Source organism: Thunnus maccoyii, chromosome 6 (genome assembly GCF_910596095.1).
Source record: "Thunnus maccoyii chromosome 6, fThuMac1.1, whole genome shotgun sequence".
In the NCBI taxonomy this organism is placed as follows: Eukaryota; Metazoa; Chordata; class Actinopteri; order Scombriformes; family Scombridae; genus Thunnus; species Thunnus maccoyii.
This window is the reverse complement of record NC_056538.1, coordinates 32,124,644-32,146,951: the sequence shown is the minus strand read 5'-3', so window position 1 is coordinate 32,146,951 and position 22,308 is coordinate 32,124,644. Positions and strand designations below refer to the sequence as shown.

The 22,308-nt window shown below is 39.6% G+C and overlaps 1 protein-coding gene across 8 annotated transcripts in view; it reads left to right on the top strand.

Moving 5' to 3' along the window:
• Positions 1-22,308, top strand: part of LOC121898247 (unconventional myosin-VIIa) — an 81,938-nt gene that overhangs the window by 58,115 nt on the left and 1,515 nt on the right. For all 8 annotated transcript variants that reach the window (XM_042413195.1, XM_042413196.1, XM_042413194.1 and 5 more), the window contains 25 exons: positions 56-262; positions 359-535; positions 1,791-1,886; positions 1,989-2,116; positions 2,763-2,889; positions 3,036-3,155; positions 4,657-4,830; positions 4,983-5,210; positions 6,595-6,762; positions 7,941-8,058; positions 9,813-9,939; positions 10,062-10,231; positions 11,344-11,534; positions 12,358-12,482; positions 12,691-12,848; positions 13,916-14,069; positions 14,357-14,512; positions 15,440-15,545; positions 15,649-15,762; positions 16,300-16,387; positions 17,955-18,061; positions 18,165-18,350; positions 18,752-18,868; positions 19,657-19,740; positions 20,822-20,941. In XM_042413195.1, the coding sequence (XP_042269129.1) occupies positions 56-262; positions 359-535; positions 1,791-1,886; positions 1,989-2,116; positions 2,763-2,889; positions 3,036-3,155; positions 4,657-4,830; positions 4,983-5,210; positions 6,595-6,762; positions 7,941-8,058; positions 9,813-9,939; positions 10,062-10,231; positions 11,344-11,534; positions 12,358-12,482; positions 12,691-12,848; positions 13,916-14,069; positions 14,357-14,512; positions 15,440-15,545; positions 15,649-15,762; positions 16,300-16,387; positions 17,955-18,061; positions 18,165-18,350; positions 18,752-18,868; positions 19,657-19,740; positions 20,822-20,941 (3,546 nt within the window). The remainder of the gene's footprint in view (positions 1-55; positions 263-358; positions 536-1,790; positions 1,887-1,988; positions 2,117-2,762; positions 2,890-3,035; positions 3,156-4,656; positions 4,831-4,982; positions 5,211-6,594; positions 6,763-7,940; positions 8,059-9,812; positions 9,940-10,061; positions 10,232-11,343; positions 11,535-12,357; positions 12,483-12,690; positions 12,849-13,915; positions 14,070-14,356; positions 14,513-15,439; positions 15,546-15,648; positions 15,763-16,299; positions 16,388-17,954; positions 18,062-18,164; positions 18,351-18,751; positions 18,869-19,656; positions 19,741-20,821; positions 20,942-22,308) is intronic.

The window sequence follows — 22,308 nt, the reverse complement described above, 5'->3', positions numbered from 1 at the left end:
ATGGGTATCTGATGGGTTTGAGACACTAAAGTTGGACTGACTGTCTCCTCTGCAGGACCTGGAGCGGACCCACCAGGAGCTGGTGGAGGAGGATCTGGATGAGGCTCTTCCTCTGCCCGAGGACGACGAAGAGGAGGATTTGTCAGAGTACAAGTTCGCCAAGTTTGCCGCCACCTACTTCCAGGGCACCACCACGCACACCTACGTCCGACGACCTCTCAAACAGCCGCTGTTGTTCCACGACGACGAGGGAGACCAGCTGGTAGGTCACCCTTTGACCTCTGACCCCCACAACAGTCTAACCGGCTAATATTTCACCCGCTAAACTGGATAAACTGGTGTCCGTGTCTTAACCCAGGCTGCTCTGGCAGTGTGGATCACAGTGCTGAGGTTCATGGGAGATCTACCGGAGCCAAAGTACCACACGGCGATCAGCGACGGAAGTGAGAAGATCCCCGTCATGACCAAAATCTACGAGACGCTGGGGAAGAAGACCTACAAGAGAGAGCTGCAGGCGCTGCAGGGGGAGGGGGAGGTGAGGAAGAGGAGATGAATGATTCACTTATTGAGAGAAATAAAACATTATTTTCTAATCGTTTCATGTTATTCACATTATAAAAGCAGAAATAAATAAACATCAAACACACAACACATGATTTACTGTTGAGACAGACGCTCTCAGGCTCTGTTTACACCTGGTATTAACATCCGTCTCTAAATACATATAATGTAAACACACCCAAGACGCATCGAGGACAGATTGAGATCTGATCACTCAGACCACATTCAGAGGTGGTCTGGACCACATTGAAGAACGCCTACTCAGCTGGCATCCTCTATTTTCCAGCAGACTAGACACAGGATCCTCCGTCCAAAACTGCTCAACTTGTCTGATAACAGGATAAACAAATTATTTTGTTTTTCATGTGAATTAAAAACGTAATCCACCTCCTGTTTTTTCCTGTTTTTCTCTTCAAATCAACAGTTAGAATAGAAATTAAAACATTAATTTTTCACTTGTCTGTCTAAAAAAATATTTCAGAGGCTAAACGTTGCTGGATAGTTTCCTCTGTCCTGTCAACTTGATAAATACAGTTTTTAGTTTTACTGCTAAACAAAATGAGTTCAGGATTTATCAGGACGATGCTGCTTTACTCCAAACATTATGAACCTGGACTGTCTGTGTGTAACAGCTGATCTACTGGATGTGTAGAAGAACATTAATTAACATTAGATCCTGACGGCGTGTCGGAGATTTAAATAATCAATATAGTTATGCTGCTGTGTCTGAATGGAGACATGCAGCTGCGGGGAGATCACTGCATCTCTCTCTGCAGAATATTTTTTTATATCCTGAATATTTATCCTGTTATAAAACAAGTTGAACAAATAATGAACGTATTTGGTCCTTGAAAACGGAAATGATGTCCGTGTTTAAGTGACGTCACTCAGGACGTTAATACCAGGTGTAAACAGACGCTTAGTTTCAGTTCCACTTCCCTCCGCTGCTTTTCTCCTTTTTATTCATTCATTACGTCTGACTCAAACATCAGTCATGCAACTAAATACAAAGAAAAACAGGAAGAATCTGTGTTGTTTCAAGCGGTTTGCATTGATGTCTCTGGTTCCTCAGATGTGATGGAAACACAGACAGGACTTTTAGTTCCTGGTGTAGTTCCTCTGGTTCCTGGAACTTCTGGTTGAATGGCAGCTGTACCTCAGGCGGGTCGTAGTGTTTATGTCTTATGTGTGACATCTCTGATTAGTCTGTGTTTCCTGTCTTGTCTCAGCTCCAGACGTCTCACTCCGACAGCCACAAGAAGAACAGCGTCCGACACAAACTGGTGTCCCTGACCCTGAAGAAGAAATCTAAGATCACTGAGGAGGTGAGACACAGACACAGAGAAGAAGAAGAAGGGGGGGGGGGGGTAAAAACTGACTTTCTGATAGTTTCATGTCTACATGGCTTGTTGTTTGATGCATCTCAGGTCACAAAGCGCCTGAACGATGGCGAGTACGGTCTCCATGGCAACAGCATGCTGGAGGACCGACCGACATCCAACCTGGAGAAACTTCACTTCATCATCGGCAACGGGATCCTGAGACCAGCACTGAGGTACACACACACACGCACACACACACACGCACACGCACACACACACACACACAGACACACACACACACACACACACACACACACACAGACACAGACACACACACACACACACACACACACACGAAGCGTCACTGGCAAAATGTAGTTTCTTAAACCTACATAAATATCAATGACATCAAATTATTATATGTATCAATACATCAAAGTAACTGATGTCGTCTAGATTGCAGATGATTGATGGATTTAATCATATTATATCTGATGATATAAAAGAGTTCTTCAGTCTGTTGTGTTTAAATTGAAGGATTAAATCATCTGTTAGAGGACAGAAGTTGGTAAAACAGAAGAGATGCTGTTAGCAGGTCTGAGCATGATACTGTAGTGAGCTACTTGTAAGCAGTGCACCACAGGTTGGTCAATAACCTTTGCACAAATTTGCAGCACGACTCTGAATAATGATTTAAAAAACAGAAACATAATCTGTCTACTGGCTCCAAAAGACTACAAAGAAGATAAATGTGCTGCTGCATCTTCTTACTAATAAATTCTATAAGACGAGTCCATGATAGGGAGCCTGTACCTATAATCTGTGTGTGTGTGTGTGTGTGTGTGTGTGTGTGTGTGTGTGTGTGTGTGTGTGTGTGAGGGATGAGATCTACTGTCAGATCTGTAAGCAGCTCAGTCAGAACCCGTCTAAGAGTTCTCACGCTCGCGGCTGGATCCTCATCTCTTTATGTGTCGGCTGCTTCGCTCCGTCGGACAAGTTCGTCAAGGTCGGAGATCATGAAACGATTCCACATGTTAGAAATATAGCAGGAAGTGTTTTGTTTTTCTATGAGAAAGCAACAGATGTATTTGTTACTTGTTGTTTCGTTTGTGATTTTTGTATCTGTGGAACTTTTGTTTTTCTAACCTGTAGTATCTGAGGAACTTCATCAGCAGCGGGCCGCCGGGTTACGCTCCGTACTGTGAAGAGAGACTGAGACGAACCTTCGTCAACGGGACGAGAACACAACCTCCGTCCTGGCTGGAGCTGCAGGTACAAACACACACACACACGCTCACACACACACACACACACACACACACACACACACACACACACACACGCACACACGCACACACGCACATACGCTCACACGCTCACACACACACACACACACACACACACACACACACACACACACACTCTTCCCCACAGTTCCTCCGTGTTAAACATCATGCTCCTCGTTATCTGCACCCTCTGTGTTACGTCGACTATCAGCAGCCTCATTTATATCAGAGCTCAGAGTTTTACAAGCATACATACAGTCGTGCTCATAAGTTTACATACTCCGGTAGAATTTGTGAAATATCAGCCATATTTTGGAAAATACAACTGATCATGCTGAAAACTTTTGTTTTATTTAATGATAGTGGTGAAATCACCAAAATGACCCTGATCAAAAGTTTACATACATGTTTGACCTGATAATAAACACACACGTTGACACACAGGTTTAAATGGATATGAAGGGTAAGTTTCCACATCTGTGACTTGTTTGATTGTAACTAGTGTCTTTGTATAAATAGTCAATGAGTTTCCCTGCACATTTCATCCAGGGCTGCTCTGACTTTACTGGATACTGAGCCAAGCAAAAGAACCTTCGAGAAAAGGGAGTTCAACTTTATAAACCAGTAAAAGGATATAAAAAGACCAATCAGTAGTGTTCAAGCTCTGATGAAGACGTGGAAAATGAAGGGTTCTGTTGATACGGAGCCACAGTCAGGTAGAACAACAAAGATTTCAGCCACAAGTGCCAGAAAAATTGCTCAGGTTGCAAAGAAAACCCACATGCAACTTCAGCTGAAAGCTGGATGTGGGTTTTTTTAAGATGAACAATAAGGAGGTAAAAATGGGCTGCATGGTCAAGAAAAAAGCCGTTATTATGCCAACGCCACTAAACGGCCTGCCAACAATCTGCCAAACAGCAACTACACAAACCTCAAAACTTCTGGAACAAAGTTATTTGTAGTGATGAGACCAACTACGGACATGATGAATGGTTCATATCTTACAGATTGTGCCAGGGTTTGTAGACTTATGAGCACAACTGTACATGTTTGCAGCTTGTTTAGATGTGATAACAAATGATTTGTGGCTTTACTTGAATATAACAACCTATTGTTGCTTCTAACTTTCTCTGTTATCACTCATCTCAGATGCAGTAAAGCTGTTAACCTCTATATATATGTGACAAAGTCGGTCCTGAATGAATTAAATATTAATTTTAAGCCATTAAATACAGGCATTTATATACATACACAGGTGATTTCCACATCGCAGCTGCGATAGAGCTTAAATGTGACACATCCAGATGTTGTGGACATTATTTTAATCCTGTTTAAAGTTGTTAACAGCTGTTAATTGATAACCTGAGAATGCCTGTATATACAACAGTATATTATTATTCCTACACCGGCAGCGTCGGTACTTCTGTGAAGCAACAAGCTCTTCAGCTGGAAACCAAGTCGTCTAAAGCTCTGAAATCTGTTTCCAGGCCACCAAGTCAAAGAAACCCATCATGCTGCCGGTGACGTTCATGGACGGCACGACCAAAACGCTGCTGACGGACTCGGCCACCACGGCCAAGGAGCTCTGCAACGCCCTGTCTGACAAAATCAACCTGCGGGACCGCTTCGGCTTCTCGCTCTACATCGCGCTCTTTGACAAGGTGGGACGACCTTAAAACCAAGACTTTAACCCTCAGAGAGCCTGAAGAAGTTGGACAAAAGCTCCTGATTTTAAGATTGTTTAAAATACTTGAGAAGGAAACTCGGTAAAATAATGATTGTTAGACGTGTCAGTAAATGTTTCCTCCTGCAGGTCTCCTCTTTAGGCAGCGGGAACGACCACGTGATGGACGCCGTGTCGCAGTGCGAGCAGTATGCGAAGGAGCAGGGAGCCCAGGAGAGGAACGCCCCCTGGAGGCTGTTCTTCAGGAAGGAGATCTTCACGCCGTGGCACTGCCCCGCCGACGACCAGGTCGCCACCAACCTCATCTACCAACAAACCGTCAGGGGCGTCAAGTTCGGAGAATACCGCTGCGACAGGGTGACTGCTTTTTATTTTACATCCTGTCAGACATGCCCATAGATTGCCTCCCCATTGGTTTACATTGTAAGGGTGATATGGCACTGCAACTTTCAGGGCTTATAAAATCCAAACCGTTCGAGTTATTTCAAAGTTTTTAACAACTTTTGTTCAGCACAGTGTCATAAGTCATGTATTAAAGTTTGAAGCCGATACCATTAACACCCTTGGAGGAGATAGCGTTTGTTCGGGGGCCAAAATCAGGGCAAAGTCTTATTTTGAAAGGCTAATTGCGGACTTCCTGTTGGATTTAGGTCAGGGGTGTCAGTGTATGATTTGTAGGTCTTGATGAGTTTGAGTTTTGGTTTGATCTCTCTACAACATTTCTATGGGCCATGGCGGCCATATTAGATACATAGGTGGCGCTATAGAGCACATTTTGGCACTTTGGGGGATAATTTTTACATTTTATCAAATTTTTCACCAGACCTGATGTGCGTGCCAAATTTGGTGAGTTTTTGAGCATCTTTAGGGGGTCAAATTAAGGGTTGAAGTGGCGTAATAATAAAGAAAGAAGAAGAAGAAGAAGAAGAATAAAGTAACAAACAAACGAAATACAATAGGGTCTTCACCCCTTTGGGGCTCAGGCCCTAAATAGGGTCCTCGCCCTTAGACGAGGACTACTGTTTTACAGTAGTGAGAGATGATGATATCCTGGGAAAGTCACACTGAATGATATCAGTGTGTGTTTCATGTTGATGTGTTCAGGTTTGACTGAGTTATGACTCCTGTAATTTCCCAATTGTTAAAATCCCGGGAAGAACATGCACGGAAAGGACGAGATTAGTTCATGTTTTTCATAAATCCTTCTGGGAAAAATCAGATTGCTTTGTAGTGAAGTTTGACAAATCATGCAACACAATTGAGATTAATGATTGTAATGATTATAATGATTGATACTTCACATTATTGTTTTGCCCAGATCTTTTCTAAGTTTCCATTTATTCCATCTAGTGAAGCCAGTGGAACATCTAGCAGCTGAGGAGACAGATATTTCTCTAAAGAGCTGATGGAGACCAAGAGGAAACTAGAATATTGGTCTCACATGTATCAGATGGACACTAACACACCACTATACTGTAGTTATGTGTCTGCTGCAGGTGTAAATGTTTGCTCCCACTTTGGCTATAACAACTTTATAAGGCGCTAATACATTAATGTTGTGTCTTCTGCCCCCTGGTGGCCAGAAATAAACAAACAGTCCATATTTCTGTTGTTTCAGGTCTTAAAAATCCTTCTCTGCCTTTTCTGCTTGTTTTTACCCACGTTTCCCTTCTACATTTATTAATATCACTCTTATTATAAGAGTCCAAACTCACTAGTATCTCTCTCTCTCCTCCCCCAGGATGACCTGGCAGAGCTGGCCTCGCAGCAGTATTACGTCGACTACGGTTCAGAGATCCTTCTGGAGCGTCTGCTGAGCCTCATCCCGTCCTACATCCCCGACAGAGAGATCAGCACCTCCAGGACGGTGGAGAAATGGGCTCATTTCATCATGGCCGCCCACAAAAAGGTGCTCGTCACTGGGATAAAAGTCACGCCAGCGTCCTCCCTGTGAATCTATCTAGAGGAGAACTTTCAGTCTTAATGTTTTCAGGCCTCAGTTTTAATAATAATATCTTTAGAGGTTTGTTTAAAAATCCAAAAACGTATTTATACTTATTGGTGGCATCGTCTTAAAGCTATAATATGTAATTATTCCACATTAAAATGTCTAAAAACAACTAGACCTATGTTATATATGTTGTTGAGTTGTGTACTTACATTATCCCAAATGTTTCCAACTATTTTCAAACTCAGAGAAATCTGTAATTTAATCAAAGTAACGGACCGTTTCATTTGGTCGCCTGTCAATGGCGTCATACCTCCTCTACCAAAGAGTAAATACGCACAAGATGCATACGGCGGTGCTGTGTTTGTCCGCTACAATGGCGTCTACCAAAGAGTAACTTACACACATACAAGATAATACATCGGCGTTGTGGTTGTTCCACACAAACTGTTATAAATGGACTTTTATTCAGTTTTAAGTCACATTTTCATGATAAATATAGGTGGTTTTTAACTATATCTTTTAGCCGGAAGAAGGATTTTAGTCATTGGACGTCTGGATCTTAAGTTATCAGAGAAATAAACTGGGCAAACGTTAGCAGCAGCTCGGCTAACAGCCCCTCCAGAAAGTCCGGTGGTCACCGAACATCGTCAGAGAAATGCTGATTTTTAGGTAAAACAGCTTTAATTAGTATTTTAACGATTTTAATCTGCGAGTATGTTTGTTTTTGGAGAGGAGGAGACCTCTGCGGATAATTAGGCTCCCGGGAGAAACCGACCGAACGTCTGGATCTAAAGTTATAAGAGAAATAAACCAAACAAGTGTTAGCAGCAGCTCAGCTAACAGCCCGTACCGGACGTACGGTGGTCGCCGTACATCGTCGGAGAAACACTGATTTTTGTTATTGTTTTGATTGAGACCCTTAGTGGCTGAAATTACATATTGTGCGTTTAAAATACATGTAGAGTTTGTGGCACAGAATGCAATTAGATATTTGGGAGGTTATTTTGAGTCAGTTTGTATTCATACTGGAGGGAAATAATTAGGAAAAGAACAACTTTCACATACGTGCCTGTACCGTCATCTGCCACCGAGACACCTCGTACTGTAGATAATTAATTTCTCTGTGTTCTTCTCAGGGAATTTACACCCAGAAGAGGTTTGACCCTCAGAAGGTGAAGGAGGAAGTTGTGGACTTCTCTCGCCACAAGTGGCCTCTGCTCTTCTCTCGTTTCTACGAAGCCTTCAAGTTCTCAGGTGAGACTCTACGACCTCTTTCACACCTTCAACATGTGATGAGAATGTACTAAATCAATCAATCAGTCTGATAGACACATAACAACTTTATTAGAGAATTTAGAGAGAATTTAGGATTTTGGCAATTAGGGAATAATTAAGACAAAGTGTTTGATTACATTTTCTTAGCACATAATTATTTTACTTATTATTTTCCTTCATGAAAACTTGTTTTTTTTTTAATTTAACACCTGCTTTGGACCAAAGTGTGCAGAGCCTTTGGCCCTCTTTCATCTCAACATTGTGTCATGAGTTCAGTGAGACACACAAACATACAACAAACTATTTAACTGTTTTTTTCTTGAGTTCTGCCTAAATTGTTGGATCAGTTATCGGCGAGCCTATGCACCGATCTGATGCTCTCTAATTTATTAATAAACTTTAAAGTAGTTTGACGTCCAGATAAAACAGCAGCTTTCTTAGAAATCAATTCTTCTTCACTGCTCTAAAAAAAGGAGCCTAAACAGTCAGATCCGCTGAATTTCCGGTAAAGAGTGTAACGTTAGCTGTTAGCACAATGTAGCTACTTACAATATTTTACACTGGAAAGTTCCACCAGTAGAAACGTGTTGCCAAGTTCAACACCAGCAATCTTATAAAGCATTTAAAGACGCACTATGTGAAAGATAGAAATCATATCACATTGATAATAATAATAACAATAATATCTTTATTTATATAGCACCTTTAAAAACAGAGTTTACAAAGTGCTTTGACAGACAAAGCAAAGACACAACACAGAAAACAATAGAAAACAATAAAGATGATAAAAAGATTAAAAGACAATACAAAGATGCTTGAAAGACAACGTTTACATAAAAGCAAGTCTGTAAAAATGGGTTTTAAGAAGTGATTTAAAAGACGTAACTGATTCTGCAGCCTTGTCTCCTCAGGCAGGTTGTTCCAGAGTCGAGGGGTCCTGATGGAAAAAGCACCTTTAGGTTTAAGCCTCAAACAGCCAGAAGGATCTAAGGCTGCGGGCTCGTACGGGGTCAACATATCTGTTATGTAGCTTGGAGCTTCAGACCCAGACGTGCTTTAAAAGTGATCAGTAAAATCTTAAAACCAATTCTAAAACATAACAGGGAGCCAATGAGGAGAAGCCAGAATCGAGGTGATGTGTCTGTTAAAACCAGTTACAAAACCAATACAGGGTCAGTTAGTAGTATACAGCTGTTAACTTTAACTAAAACACAATGGTATCGGAACATCTCTCTTTTTTATTTTAATGTGCAACATAATCAGTCACTCATTTGTGTTTTTGCAACATTTTTCTCTTTACTTTCTGTTACAGCAGCTGAACTTTCTTCATTACTGTGAACTATTGACATCTTGCTGCATGAAATTAACAACTTTTAAATAAATTATGATGTTAAATCAGGATAAAAATCCTTTTAAACAAATGTTTTCCTCTTAGTGTGAACAGCCAGAGTGACGACTTCTTTATTGTATTTAACCACAAAATGTTACTGATTGGAATAAATGACAAAGATCATTTAATATCAAGTAAATATTAATTTGTATGTTGGAAGCATTATTCTCCATATTAGTTACACTAATTTATATTCAGACGACCTGCTGTTCACTGATGTTCACTACAGTAAAACAAGCTCACACTTTAAATTAATTGGAATTAATTTAAACATCATATTCAGGAACCTTCCTAATAAATATAAATATATTTTCTTCTTCCTGTGTTTCTTTCTGTCTCTCAGGTCCCAGCCTGCCGAAAAACGACCTGATCGTCGCCGTCAACTGGACCGGCGTTTATTTTGTAGACGAGCAGGAGCAGGTCCTCTTAGAGCTCTCCTTCCCAGAAATCACTGCGGTTTCCAGCAGCAGGTGAGGCATGCTGGGATATGTAGTCGCTTGTTTGAACGTCAGATCGGAAAACGTTGATGTTTAGTTCTGGTGGTTTGTTGTTTAACTTGGAGGACTTGTTGTTGTTGATGTTGTTGTTTTAGGGGAGGGAAGCTGCAGGGTCAGAGTTTTATTCTGGCGACCATCAAAGGAGAAGAGTACACCTTCACCTCCAACAACGCCGAGGACATCCGCGACCTGGTGGTGACCTTCCTGGAAGGTTTGAGGAAGAGGTCAAAGTTCGTGGTCGCGCTACAGGACAACCCCAACCCCAGTAAGAAAGAGGAGTCAAACCAGACAACATTATTTCAAAATAAAAGTCTGTTTCTTTGTGTCTGAGGGGAGATGAAACACAACGGCACGACTTACTGGAATATTTAATGAGGGAGAAAGAGAAGATGTTATTTTAAGGATTTTTTAAAGAGATAATTGAACTTTTTTGATATGAGACATAAATTATTATTCAAAGTAAAATATTTTATATTCATTTTAAAACATGTCTGGAGGGAATCTTTAGTCAGAACAAAACTTCTTAACTCTGCAGTTAAAATACAAAACTATGTCGTATGTTCTCAGTGTTAGTGTGTAGATACTTCCTGAAAATCTACTTGTCAAATACATTAATTACACCTAAAACACCTAAAACGATGAAATTTAAAAAGTGCAACAGGAGGAGACGTTTTTTTCCTGACAGAAAGAATAAAAATATGCAAAAAAATATCAACTTTATTATTATTATTATTATTAACCCTTTCAAAAGCTGTTTTTTTATATATGCATGGGGTTTAAATGGTATAGTTGCACATCAGCCAACACAGTGGACTCTAGTGTGTCGTCTCATACGCTGCCATCCATTGACCAGCCTTTCTAAGTGTTGCCGACAGACAGTAACAGTAGCTGTAACGTTGAGAACCGGTTTGCTGCTTAAAGCCTTTAACACAATGTTCACATTAAAATAGTCGAATTGAATCAGTTTATAACATCAGTCTGAGGACTTTATATGTTAGAGAGATTTCCATCAATCATTTATTATAATGTTCTACACTTTAAATAATGTTCCTGAGTATAAAAGACAAGAAAAAGCAGTTTAGAGCTATTACTAATTAATTAGTAGATTAAGTCGATATTTTGATAATCGATTAATCATTTTGTCATTTTTTTATGAACAAACTTCTTAAATGTGAATATTTTCTAGTTTCTTTCGTCCTCTATGACAGTAAACTGAGGATCTTTGGCTTTAGGAAACAATGATCAACATTTTTTGACATTTTAAACACCAAACAAGATTAATCAATAGTGAAAATAATCGTTAGTTTCAGCTTTAAAACAGTTAATCAGCCAGTTAATCATCTCACCTCATTACAACCTAAACTGTGTTTCTGTTAGTTGGGGAACAGTCCACGTTCCTGAGCTTCCTGAAGGGGGACCTGATCCTGTTGGACCAGGACACCGGCGAGCAGGTCCTCAACTCCGGTTGGGCGCACGGCATCAACGAACGAACCAATCAGAGAGGAGATTTCCCGGCCGACTGCGTCTACGTCCTCCCCACCATGACCCGACCTCAGCAAGAGATAGTGGTGAGAGGAAAAAACAACAAAACACATCCTAGAGCTTTAATATAACACTCAAACATTAACTTCTTACTCTTTAAAATCTGCTGAGCTTTGCTGTCAGAATGAGACTCATCGTCTTCTCATTATTATTATTATTAACTGAATCTGTTTCATATCATCGGCAGCGCTGACAGTAGAAATATATCACACTCAAACCTGAAGTTTAGTAGCTTTAGAATCACTTCAGTAGTTCAGAAAGAAACCATAAAATATCTGATTATTAGTCATTTTCTCCCATTATTTTCTCAAAAGACATAAGGACAAATATCCATAACAGCAAATAACTAAAACCGAGTCCAAGGAAACAAGAAAATCAGAGAATCATCATAAACAATGTAGAGATCTGATATTAGTCAGACAGACAAAAGACAAAAAGAAGTTGTTTTTTTTCCACAGTAACCATAAATACATTTCACAAAGTAATAAAATTAAAGAAAACTAAAATAAAAAAGTTATTCCAGTTTTGGTTTCTTTTCCCTCAAAGAATAATACTGTATTTTTGGGTTTTTTAAATGTGAATCCTTCCTCCATCGAGTGACCAACAGGTTGAAATGTACACTGGAACCCAAGAATACATGTTAACATGCTAATGATAGTGTGTTATTGTCCTAACATGCCAAACATTATAAACTAAGTGTCCACATGCTAACGTGCTAACATGCTAAATGAAAAACATCAGCATGTTGAGATTAAAAACCTTGTGAAATGTTGCTGTAACAGTTTAATCTGATGATGATGATGATAATGATGATGATGATGATGATGATGACTCAATCCAACCAATCAGGCGCTGGTAACCATGACGCCAGACCAGCGGCAGGAGTCAGTCCGTGTTTCACAGCTCGTCATGCCGGAGAGCGACGACAGAATGAAGCCGTACACGCTGGAGGAGTTCTCCTACGACTACTTCAGGTACACAAACACACGCACACGCACACACACACACGCACACACACACACACGCACATGCACAAGCACATACACAAACGCTAAAGGTTTTGACACGTCCTGCACATGTATGTTTTTACTGTGAGATAAATGTCCGTCTTTGACCTGAACTTAACTCTGATGGACATGTAGTCGTGTTAAAAGTGTCACTGACTTCGCCTGCTTTCTTCAGACCTCCTCCCAAACACACCCTGAGCAGGGTGATGGTCACTAAGAATCGTGGGAAGGACAAGATGTGGAGCTGCACCAGAGAGCCGCTCAAACTGCCGCTGCTGAAGAAGGTCGTCAACCACGAGGAGCTCGCTCAGGACGCCTGCATGTCCTTCATAGATATCCTTTAAACAGCTGATGTGATAACAAAGCCACTTACCAACCTTACTCTGTCTGGGTTTGCCAATTCAACTATAATGAGACTGTTTTAATTGCATGATTTAATTTCATTATGTTTTACAATATTTTTAATGCTTTTGCTTTAACACAAAAAAAGAAAACAAAAAAGTAAGAACGAGGTTACAAAAACTGAGCACGTATGTCATCTGCTAACCATGTGATCCCACGTTTATCCTCATGATATTTTAACAAAAACACATCTTAACCTCAGCTGTGTCTCAAATCACATACTTCAGTTAGTACACTGTGTTCACTATCTACTTACTTGGGTAGTGTGGGAATTTCTACAGGTTAGTGTTGCCTCAAATCAAACACGACCGTTGTGCACTTACCGGAAATGACGATGGCAAATTAGCATTAGCTAGTGTTAGCATTCACGTTATCGTTAACTCTACCAAATCATTACAGACTGCTAAATTAATCCAAAAAACATACTGATGGTTTATATCCCACAATAGTATTGTGGTGCTTAGTGCTAAAAAACACATATATAACTTACATTCAGTGGTTCCTCCCCTTCTGCTACGTAGCCAAGATGGCGAGCACTGAGGGCGAGAAGTGTCCATAGTTCCACACTCAACTTTTTGACCGTTTTTCCAGTGTGAGCTCACTTATGCACTGAAAATGTTAAGTGTAAGTACAGAATTCCGAAATTTGAGACACAGAATTAAACTGTAAACAGGCCGTTATTGTCTAATTAAATAGATGTTTTATTATCACAGATTTTCACAGCGTTTCCAAAGCTGTAATATTCATGTAGTGATGGACGGAGCCGCTGATGTTCTGCGTATGCAAACAAACACAAGAAAAGAAATGGAAACTTGGTATAAAAAACAAAACAAACACGTCTCTATAAGTCTAATGACTAAGCAGCAGAATGCAGGAAGAAAGTCTCTGAACTTGCTTTTTTAATAAACTTTCTGTTCTGGACTCTCAATCTTGATGAATATGAATTAAATTAAACATAAACTCATTCATGTTGTTTTATTCCTTGACGTTTGTCCCACCTATGATGAAGTACATGGGCGACTACCCGTCCAAGCGGACACGCTCCGTCAACGAGCTGACGGATCAGATCTTTGAAGGAGCTCTGAAGGCCGAACCTCTGAAAGACGAGATCTACTGTCAGATCATCAAACAGCTGACTGACAACCACGTCAAGTGTGTAAACTGACGCCGTAATCAGTCTGATCAGTGCAGTTATTCAGGTTTTTATTTAACAAACATTATTAAAACTCTTGATTTAACTGCAAGTTTATACACTTTATATAAATATGTCGGGCTTTTTCACATATTTCAAGAGATATTATCATGTTTATAATGTTTTAACCTTGCAAAAAATATAAAAATAGGGCAGATATAGTTGAACTATTATAAAACCTGTGTTATCTGTTATAACTCTACATATTTAGTATCTGAACAGTGTGCTGCTGCTGCTGCTGCTGCAGGTACAGTGAGGAGAAAGGCTGGGAGCTGCTGTGGTTGTGTACTGGTCTGTTTCCTCCCAGTAACGTGCTGCTGCCGCACATCCAGCGCTTCCTCCAGTCCAAGAAACATCATCCGCTGTCTGGAGACTGCATGCAGAGGCTGCACAAATCGCTACGGTAACGCAGAGTCCAGTCTGACGGTGATTGATCTCTTGTGTTTGTCAGGTGACGTGAAAGTCTCGAAATCACAAAGTTTACAGATAAAAAAGATCATTGAATAAACGACATAATGATCGTTTTATTTGATAATTCAGCTTTTAATCACAAAGTCTTCGTCTGTCAATCAAAACAAACTGAGCAGAGCCACGTGATTGGCTGTTGCTTTTGTCTGTATGAGCAGACAGACAGCCAATCACATAATAATGACTGACCTTGATGACAAAGAAGGAAAAGGACTAAAATAAAATAAAAAATGATCCTCAATTAACTTGTGAAAAGAATCAAGATAAAATAACTTTCCATAAACTGAAAAACTGTGTAAAATACGTCACAATTTCACATTTTGTCATGTGAAAATGTATTATACAGTGTATTTTTTATTTAACATTGAGCACTTTGGGTTTCGATATCTTTAATTAAAAAATATAAAATGTAAACGTCTCCATTGTTGCTTCCTCAAAAGAGCACAGGACCTGTAATTTATAGATCTGCATCTATATATCATCCAACATCTGTAACTTCAGTTCATAATATTTAATTCACCTTTATGTACGAGCTGCCTCATCAATGCTGAACATATTAAACAATATTAACTTTCCAGAACATTAAAATGATGTCAGCAGTAGAAAATCTGCCTTTAAAGAGGAAAATACTTCACTTTGAATCTCAGTGGAGCTTCCTGTGCAGCAGGTTTAACTGCGTTGTGGTTCTCAACCTGCGGGTCTGGACCCCACACAGGGCCACGACATGATTTGATGATTTTCTTTGCTTTCGTCTTCTTTCTTGTGACTTTACTGTGGAGTTTTACTATCTGAGAAAGAAAATCACTTTTTAATTCAACTGTTCACAACTGTTTTTTTTTTTTCATGGTTGTCATGGTAACAGCAACGGATCTAGGAAGTACCCTCCTCATCTGGTGGAGGTGGAGGCCATCCAACACAAGACGACCCAGATCTTCCACAAAGTTTATTTCCCTGACGACACAGACGAGGTCGACACACACACACACACACACACACACATATATAAATATATATATTCTATATGTTATAAACTGGGCTGGTTTGTGCTGAGTGTGCGTTTCTCACCGGCAGGCGTTTGAGGTGGAGTCCAGCACCAAAGCGAAGGATTTCTGCCAGAACATCTCGACCAGACTGCTGCTCAAATCTCCTGAAGGCTTCAGCCTCTTCGTCAAGATCTCAGACAAGGTCAGAGGTCAACGACTGTTTGTTAAATGTTCAAATATAAATGTTTAAAATCTGCTTTTAATTCAGCTTCATCAGGTCAGAACAGGAGGAGATGCTGGGTGGGATTTTACCTTCACCAGACTTTATAACGGGGCGACTTCATTTATTGATTAGAATAAAAAAAGACCAAATTCTCTGATTCAGCGTCTTAAATGTGAATATTTTCTGGTTTCTTTTGTCTCTGTGACAGTAAACTGAAGATGTTTTGGTTTGTGGACAAAACAAAACATCTTCAGTTGCATCTTGGACTTTTAGGAAACACTGATCGTCATTTTTCACCAAACAACTAATCAATAATCTGTCTTTAGTCATGTTTCCTTCAGGTGTTTCTGTCTTTATTTAATGCTAATTGCTAATTTCCTTTGTCCTCCTTTTATTTAATGATGCTACAAATCATATTATTGATCCTGTGTGTGTGTGTGTGTGTGTGTGTGTGTGTGTGTGTGTGTGTATATGTGTGTGTGTGTATGTGTGTGTGTGTGTGTGTGTGTGTTGCAGGTCATCAGTGTGCCAGAGGGAGATTTCTTCTTTGACTTCGTCAGACATTTAACAGACTGGATCAAGAAATCTCGACCAGCTAAAGACGGTTCGTATCTGAGTCCAGTTTCATGTCAGTATTTTGTCGTCAGCATTAAAACGATTCCAACCTGCGATCAGACAGTTGACAGTTTGGACCATTTGTGAAAGTTAAAGTGTGTAAATCTTATTATATTATCTTCAGTTCTAGTGATGGACAGTAAACACAGGCCTGCTGTTTTAAAAGAATCTAACGGTATTAAATTGTAAGGACGGCTAAAGAGCTTTTAGATTCTGTTGGACACTTTTAGTTTTAGTTAAAAAAAAGATAAATAACCCAGTAAAAAACACACTTTAAATATAATTTCAAACCTGTTTAATAACTGTGAGTCTGGACTTCCTTTGATTGACGTCAGCTGTATTGAAACTATTAAAAACCAACTCTGTTTATTGACAGCGTCAGCTCAGTAATATAATCTGTATGTATGGTGAATAATAATAATAATAATAATAATAATAATTAAAGCTGCAAGCAGCGTTGGTCAGGACCTCGCACTCTGGCCCGTCAGGATCAGATCATTTTGCTTTTTAAAAATGAAGGATATTTCTTACAAGTGTGGTGTGCTTTTATTTTGAAAGTTTTTGATTTACAGGATGAGAATTTTCTGCAGGGTGAGACACACACCTGTTTCATCAAAATCATGCAAGTTTTGGGCCCATTCACTTGAATTTGAAGTCTATTTTTTAGAAAAGTAAAGACTTTTAACCCACATGACCTGGTGAAAGTTTGATTGACATGTGTACTGTCAGGTGTGTTTGACTGTCAGTAATCTCTGTTAACTGACAAAAACAATCAACATACAGCTGTAAATATGAAACATGAACAGAGAGAAGAAACTCTTCACTGATGTTCTGAGACATCTTGACTTGTATGATGAAGGCTCTGCTACAGTTAAATTTAACGTAATATGTGTGTGTGTAGTTGCTCAGCGTCCTCTTCATCACATTCTTCATATATGTATATTATTGTTTATGCTGTATTCTGTTATTTGTCTTTCTTGTTTTATTCTGTAAACACAACATCTACTTCCTGTCTGTCCGTCCTGGTAGAGGATCCTCCTCCTGTCGCTCCTCCTGAGGTTTCTTCCGGTTTTTCACCATTAATCAATCAATCAATCAATCGATCAATCAGCTTTTATATAGCGCCAAATCACAACAAAAGTCATCTCAGGGCACTTTTCAGATAGAGCAGATCTAGACCGAACTCTTTAATTCCCCCATGAGCAGCACTTAAGGAAGGAAAAACTTCCCTTTAACGGGTAGAAACCTCAAGCAGAACCCGACTCTTGGTGGGCGGCCATCTGCCTTGACTGGTTGGGTTGAGAGAGAGAAAGAAAGAGGGGGGAAGGGGAGGGGGGGGTTCGGCCTGCATCCCAGGGTTTCCTGTGAGATGAGAAAGCACAAAACACTCAGAGGAAGAAGCAAAGTTAGTGACAAAAATGCACACATTAAAGGGTCTTATTGAGTTTTTCTGTATTTGAATGGAGGATCTGAGAAAAGAGGATGTTGTTGTGTTGCTGTACAGACTGTAAAACCTCTGTGTGTTTGTGATGTTGGGTTTTCTCCTCCCGCTGCAGGAATCGTTCCCTCTCTGACCTATCAGGTGTTCTTCATGAAGAAGTTGTGGACCAACACGGTTCCAGGGAAGGACTCCTTCGCCGACTCCATCTTCCACTACTACCAGGTCGGTCTCCTGGTGTTTAGACTAAGAGACGTGACTGCTGCTACTGATTTATATTTATTTATAGTAGCGCTGAATCTTCCTCTCGTCCTCCTCTGCTGATCAGGAGCTGCCTAAATACCTGCGCGGCTACCACAAGTGTTCACGTGAAGAGGTTTTCCAGCTGGCGGCGCTCATCTATCGCGTCAAGTTCGAGGACGACAAATCTCACTTTCCTACAATTCCCAAGATGCTCCGGGAGCTGGTTCCCCAAGATCTCATCCGTCAGCTGTCACCCGACGACTGGAAAAGAGTAAAACTACAAACTACAAACTGTCATACTGAATATTAACTTTACATAAAGTTGAAGTTATAAAGAACAATTAATAGTCAAAATGTCAGATATTCAATATTCTTAATGCACAATGTGAACAAAGATTTCTTTCATCAGTTTGATGTAAACAAATCATTTTTTTGTTTGCTGCTAATCTTTACGCAGCAAATTAATCGTCTTTTCCTGTAAGAAGCTCTTAATTTGGTCATTAATACTGTGTGTGTGTGTGTGTGTGTGTGTGTGTGTGTGTGTGTGTGTGTGTGTGTGTGTGTGTGTGTGTGTGCGTGCGTGCCTGTGTGTGTGTGTGTGTGCGTGTGTGTGTGTGTGTGTGTGTGTGTGCGTGCCTGTGTGTGTGTGTGTGCGTGTGTGTGTGATGACAGTCTGTAGTTGCGTACTTCAACAAGCAGGCTGGTAAATCGAGGGAAGAAGCCAAACTGATGTTCCTGAAGATTATCTATAAATGGCCGACCTTTGGCTCCGCCTTCTTTGAAGTGAAGGTAAACACACCTGATTATGTCACTTCCTGTCTGTAGCTGAAACGACTCGCTTCTCATTTTCTCACGTCTAAAGTTAAACTAACGGTCTAGAGCTGACTGACTCTCCATGGCAACAGATGAAACTGCCCATTAGTGCACATTAGTTAAAGGACGAGTTCACAGTTTTTCAAGTGTGTCTTAAACCAACAGTCAGGAGCCTAAATGAACATTAAACATGTTTTTTCTTGCTGTAATCATTCCTCCTGTTCATACTGAGCATTAGAAGATCCCTTCATAATGACCTTACAATGGAAGTGATGGAGGACAAAATCTGTGCAAAAAAAAAAAAAGTATTTAAAAGTTTATGTGAAGCTAATATGAAGCTTTGGCAGTCTGAGTTCATCAGATAATGTGGATATCTTCCAAAGTTAATCTTTTTAGTAATAAATGTCCTCTTTGTGTCTAGATTGTGTTTCCTTGTTGAGTCGCAGTGGAAGAATAATAACAAAAAATGGGACGTTTAATTAAAAAGACTGAGGAAGATATTTACTCTATTTGACTATTTGATCACTTATATTGTTATGAAAGGTCATTATAAACTCTTGTTTATCAGATTTTGTTCTTGCTTGGAACAAGTTTAAACAACATTTTCCACGTTTGCAGCAGACACACCGAGACGAGTGTTTATTTGTAAAATTGTTGAAGTTTTCCTTTAAGAGGGAGACGAGCATCATCTGAAGCAGAGAAACGTTACTGCTTTAATGTGATAGATGATAAACAACGTAAACATCTGTCTCTCTTGTCTTCAGCAAACCACAGAACCAAACTTCCCAGAAATCCTGCTGATCGCCATCAACAAGCACGGAGTCAGTCTCATCGACCCCAAGACCAAGGTTTGTGTCGTGAAACAATCGTTACTCCTCTAAACGCTCGTCTGAGTGATTTTAACCCTCAGATTTAGTTTCACTCAGTAGATAAAAGGTTCACATTCACATGAAGGAATGAAAGAAACCTGCACATCACATCAAAGGTCAGACATGTTAAAGATTTGAGCATCTGTGTTGTAACGTTAACGTCTGTTTACAGATCATTTCATTCTCCAACTTTAAGTGTATTTGACTAAAACGTCACAGAGGATCAGTTAGCAGGTTTAAATAAAGCAGATCATAATAACTAGGACCCGACTGATACTGATACGATATCAATATATCGGCTGATAATCTTATATATACAAAACATAAACATAAATGCATGTTTTTTTCAATGATCCTTCAAAATGTGGTTATCAAACCTTTGTGACAAAGATATGTGATAGAGGATATTTTACAGTTTAATAATAAACTTTAAACAGTAAACTTCACTGGGAATTTAATAATTATAAAACAATATAAATAAATAAAAAACACAAAAACAAAAAAAAAAACTTGTACATATATATTAAACTTGAATTAAGAAAAAATGATAAAATACATAAAATGCTGCCTATATAACTTCATAAAAAAAAATATCGGTCCATATCAGACAACATGTATGCCGATACCGATATATGTGTGATAATATCAGCTGCTGATACATCAGTCAGGCTCTAATAATAACATCCATGACTGTATTGACTCATGCAGAAACTGTAGTTTATATAATGCTGAACTCTACATATTAACTGTGATTTAGTTTCTCTTCATTATTCTGTCAGACGTGTTTTTGATGTTTTGTTAGTTGTAACAGTTTGTTGTTGAAGTTGTTGGTTTCTTTAGTCGTCTTGCTGTTATAAATCTCATTCACATGTGTCAGATTCTTATTCTTGTCTTCAAACCTCTGATTGGTTGTTGAAACTCATTGTTAAGTTGGAAAACCGCAGACTGGGACCAGTACATGTTCTGTTGGGGAGTGTGGGACTTGTACTGTGGCCTTGTGGGTAATGTAGGCCTGTTTTTATCTGTGTGTGTGTGTGTGTGTGTGTGTGTTTGTGTGCAGGACATCCTGACCACACATCCCTTCACCAAGATCTCCAACTGGAGCAGCGGGAACACCTACTTCCACATCACCATCGGCAACCTGGTCAGAGGAAGCAAACTGCTGTGTGAGACGTCGCTGGTGGGTGACGGCAACACACACACACACACGCACACACACACACAGGCTTGTTGAATCAATACACAATTAAACCTGCAGTGTGGAGCTTTTACATATGAATGAACGTTGCTGATTAAGCCGATCACCATCAGATAAATCTCTCTATAGTGGCGGGAACGTCGGCCGCAACGTTTTGGCCGTTCATCAAGCAGCTCATCTAGATTTTCCAAATGTTTTCGGACCAAATGAATCGAATTTTGATAGTGAAACAAGTCATTTTGCAGAGGTTGTGTGACGCTCAAGCTAATTTATCCACTGATTTACAGCCAACAGTAGGTTACAGCCAGTATGTACTGGTCATCGGGGCATACTGGGACAAATCCCAGTGGGGCCGGTGGACTGTCAAAACACACAGCGGCCCTCTCTGTGTGTGTCTGTCATGCAGGGTGCACATGAGAGCCGCTGCAGGCTTGTGTCAGCCAATCACAGCCGAGCGCCTCCCTTCACTCTCACAGCCAGAAGGAGGAGACAAAAGTCTGTCGTTCCAGATTTAATTGTCACCTCTCCTCTTCCTCACTAACCATTAATCAAACCATGTCTGTGCAGACTCTCCGTCCTCTCAGTGCAGCTCTTATTAGTTCTTATGACTGAGTCTTATTTATTGATCATATTCAGTCATTCAGAACACTTTCAGATATTTGTTTCCTAAAACATGAAATTCACAGTAAAATATGGATCCATTTAACAAATCTTGTGAATGTCACAATAATTAATATAAATAGATTTGAAGAACACTTTTATGACTTCTATTATCTCATTATCTTATCAGCTGGATCTCTTAGTGACATTATTTTAACAAATGTTTGTGTGACTGAAACAACCTGCAGGGAGAGAGAGGGAGAGAGAGACATAGAGAGAGAGAGAGAGAGAGAGAGAGAGACACATAGAGAGAGAGAGAGACATAGAGAGAGAGAGAGCTGCACAGTGAACTGTAGCTAACAGAGTGAACCTGTCAACATACTCAGCTGCTGAGTGTTTCTATATAATAGAACTGTAGCATTTATATATAATATAATATAATATAATATAATATAATATAATATAATAATATAATATAATAATATAATATAATAATATAATAGAAGAGCTGTAGATTTATAATGTAATATAATATAATAGATGAACTGTAGCATTTATATTCTGACAAACTGAAGCTCTTACTGAACTTTCTGTTACATTAACAGTTTACGCCTGCTGTTGCCACGACAACAGAAGATATTCAGTTACTGTCATAGAGGATTAAAGAACAGAAACAGGAAATATTCACATTTGAGAAGTTTGAATCAGAGAATTTTCACATTTCTTCTAAAAAAAAATACTCAAAATGA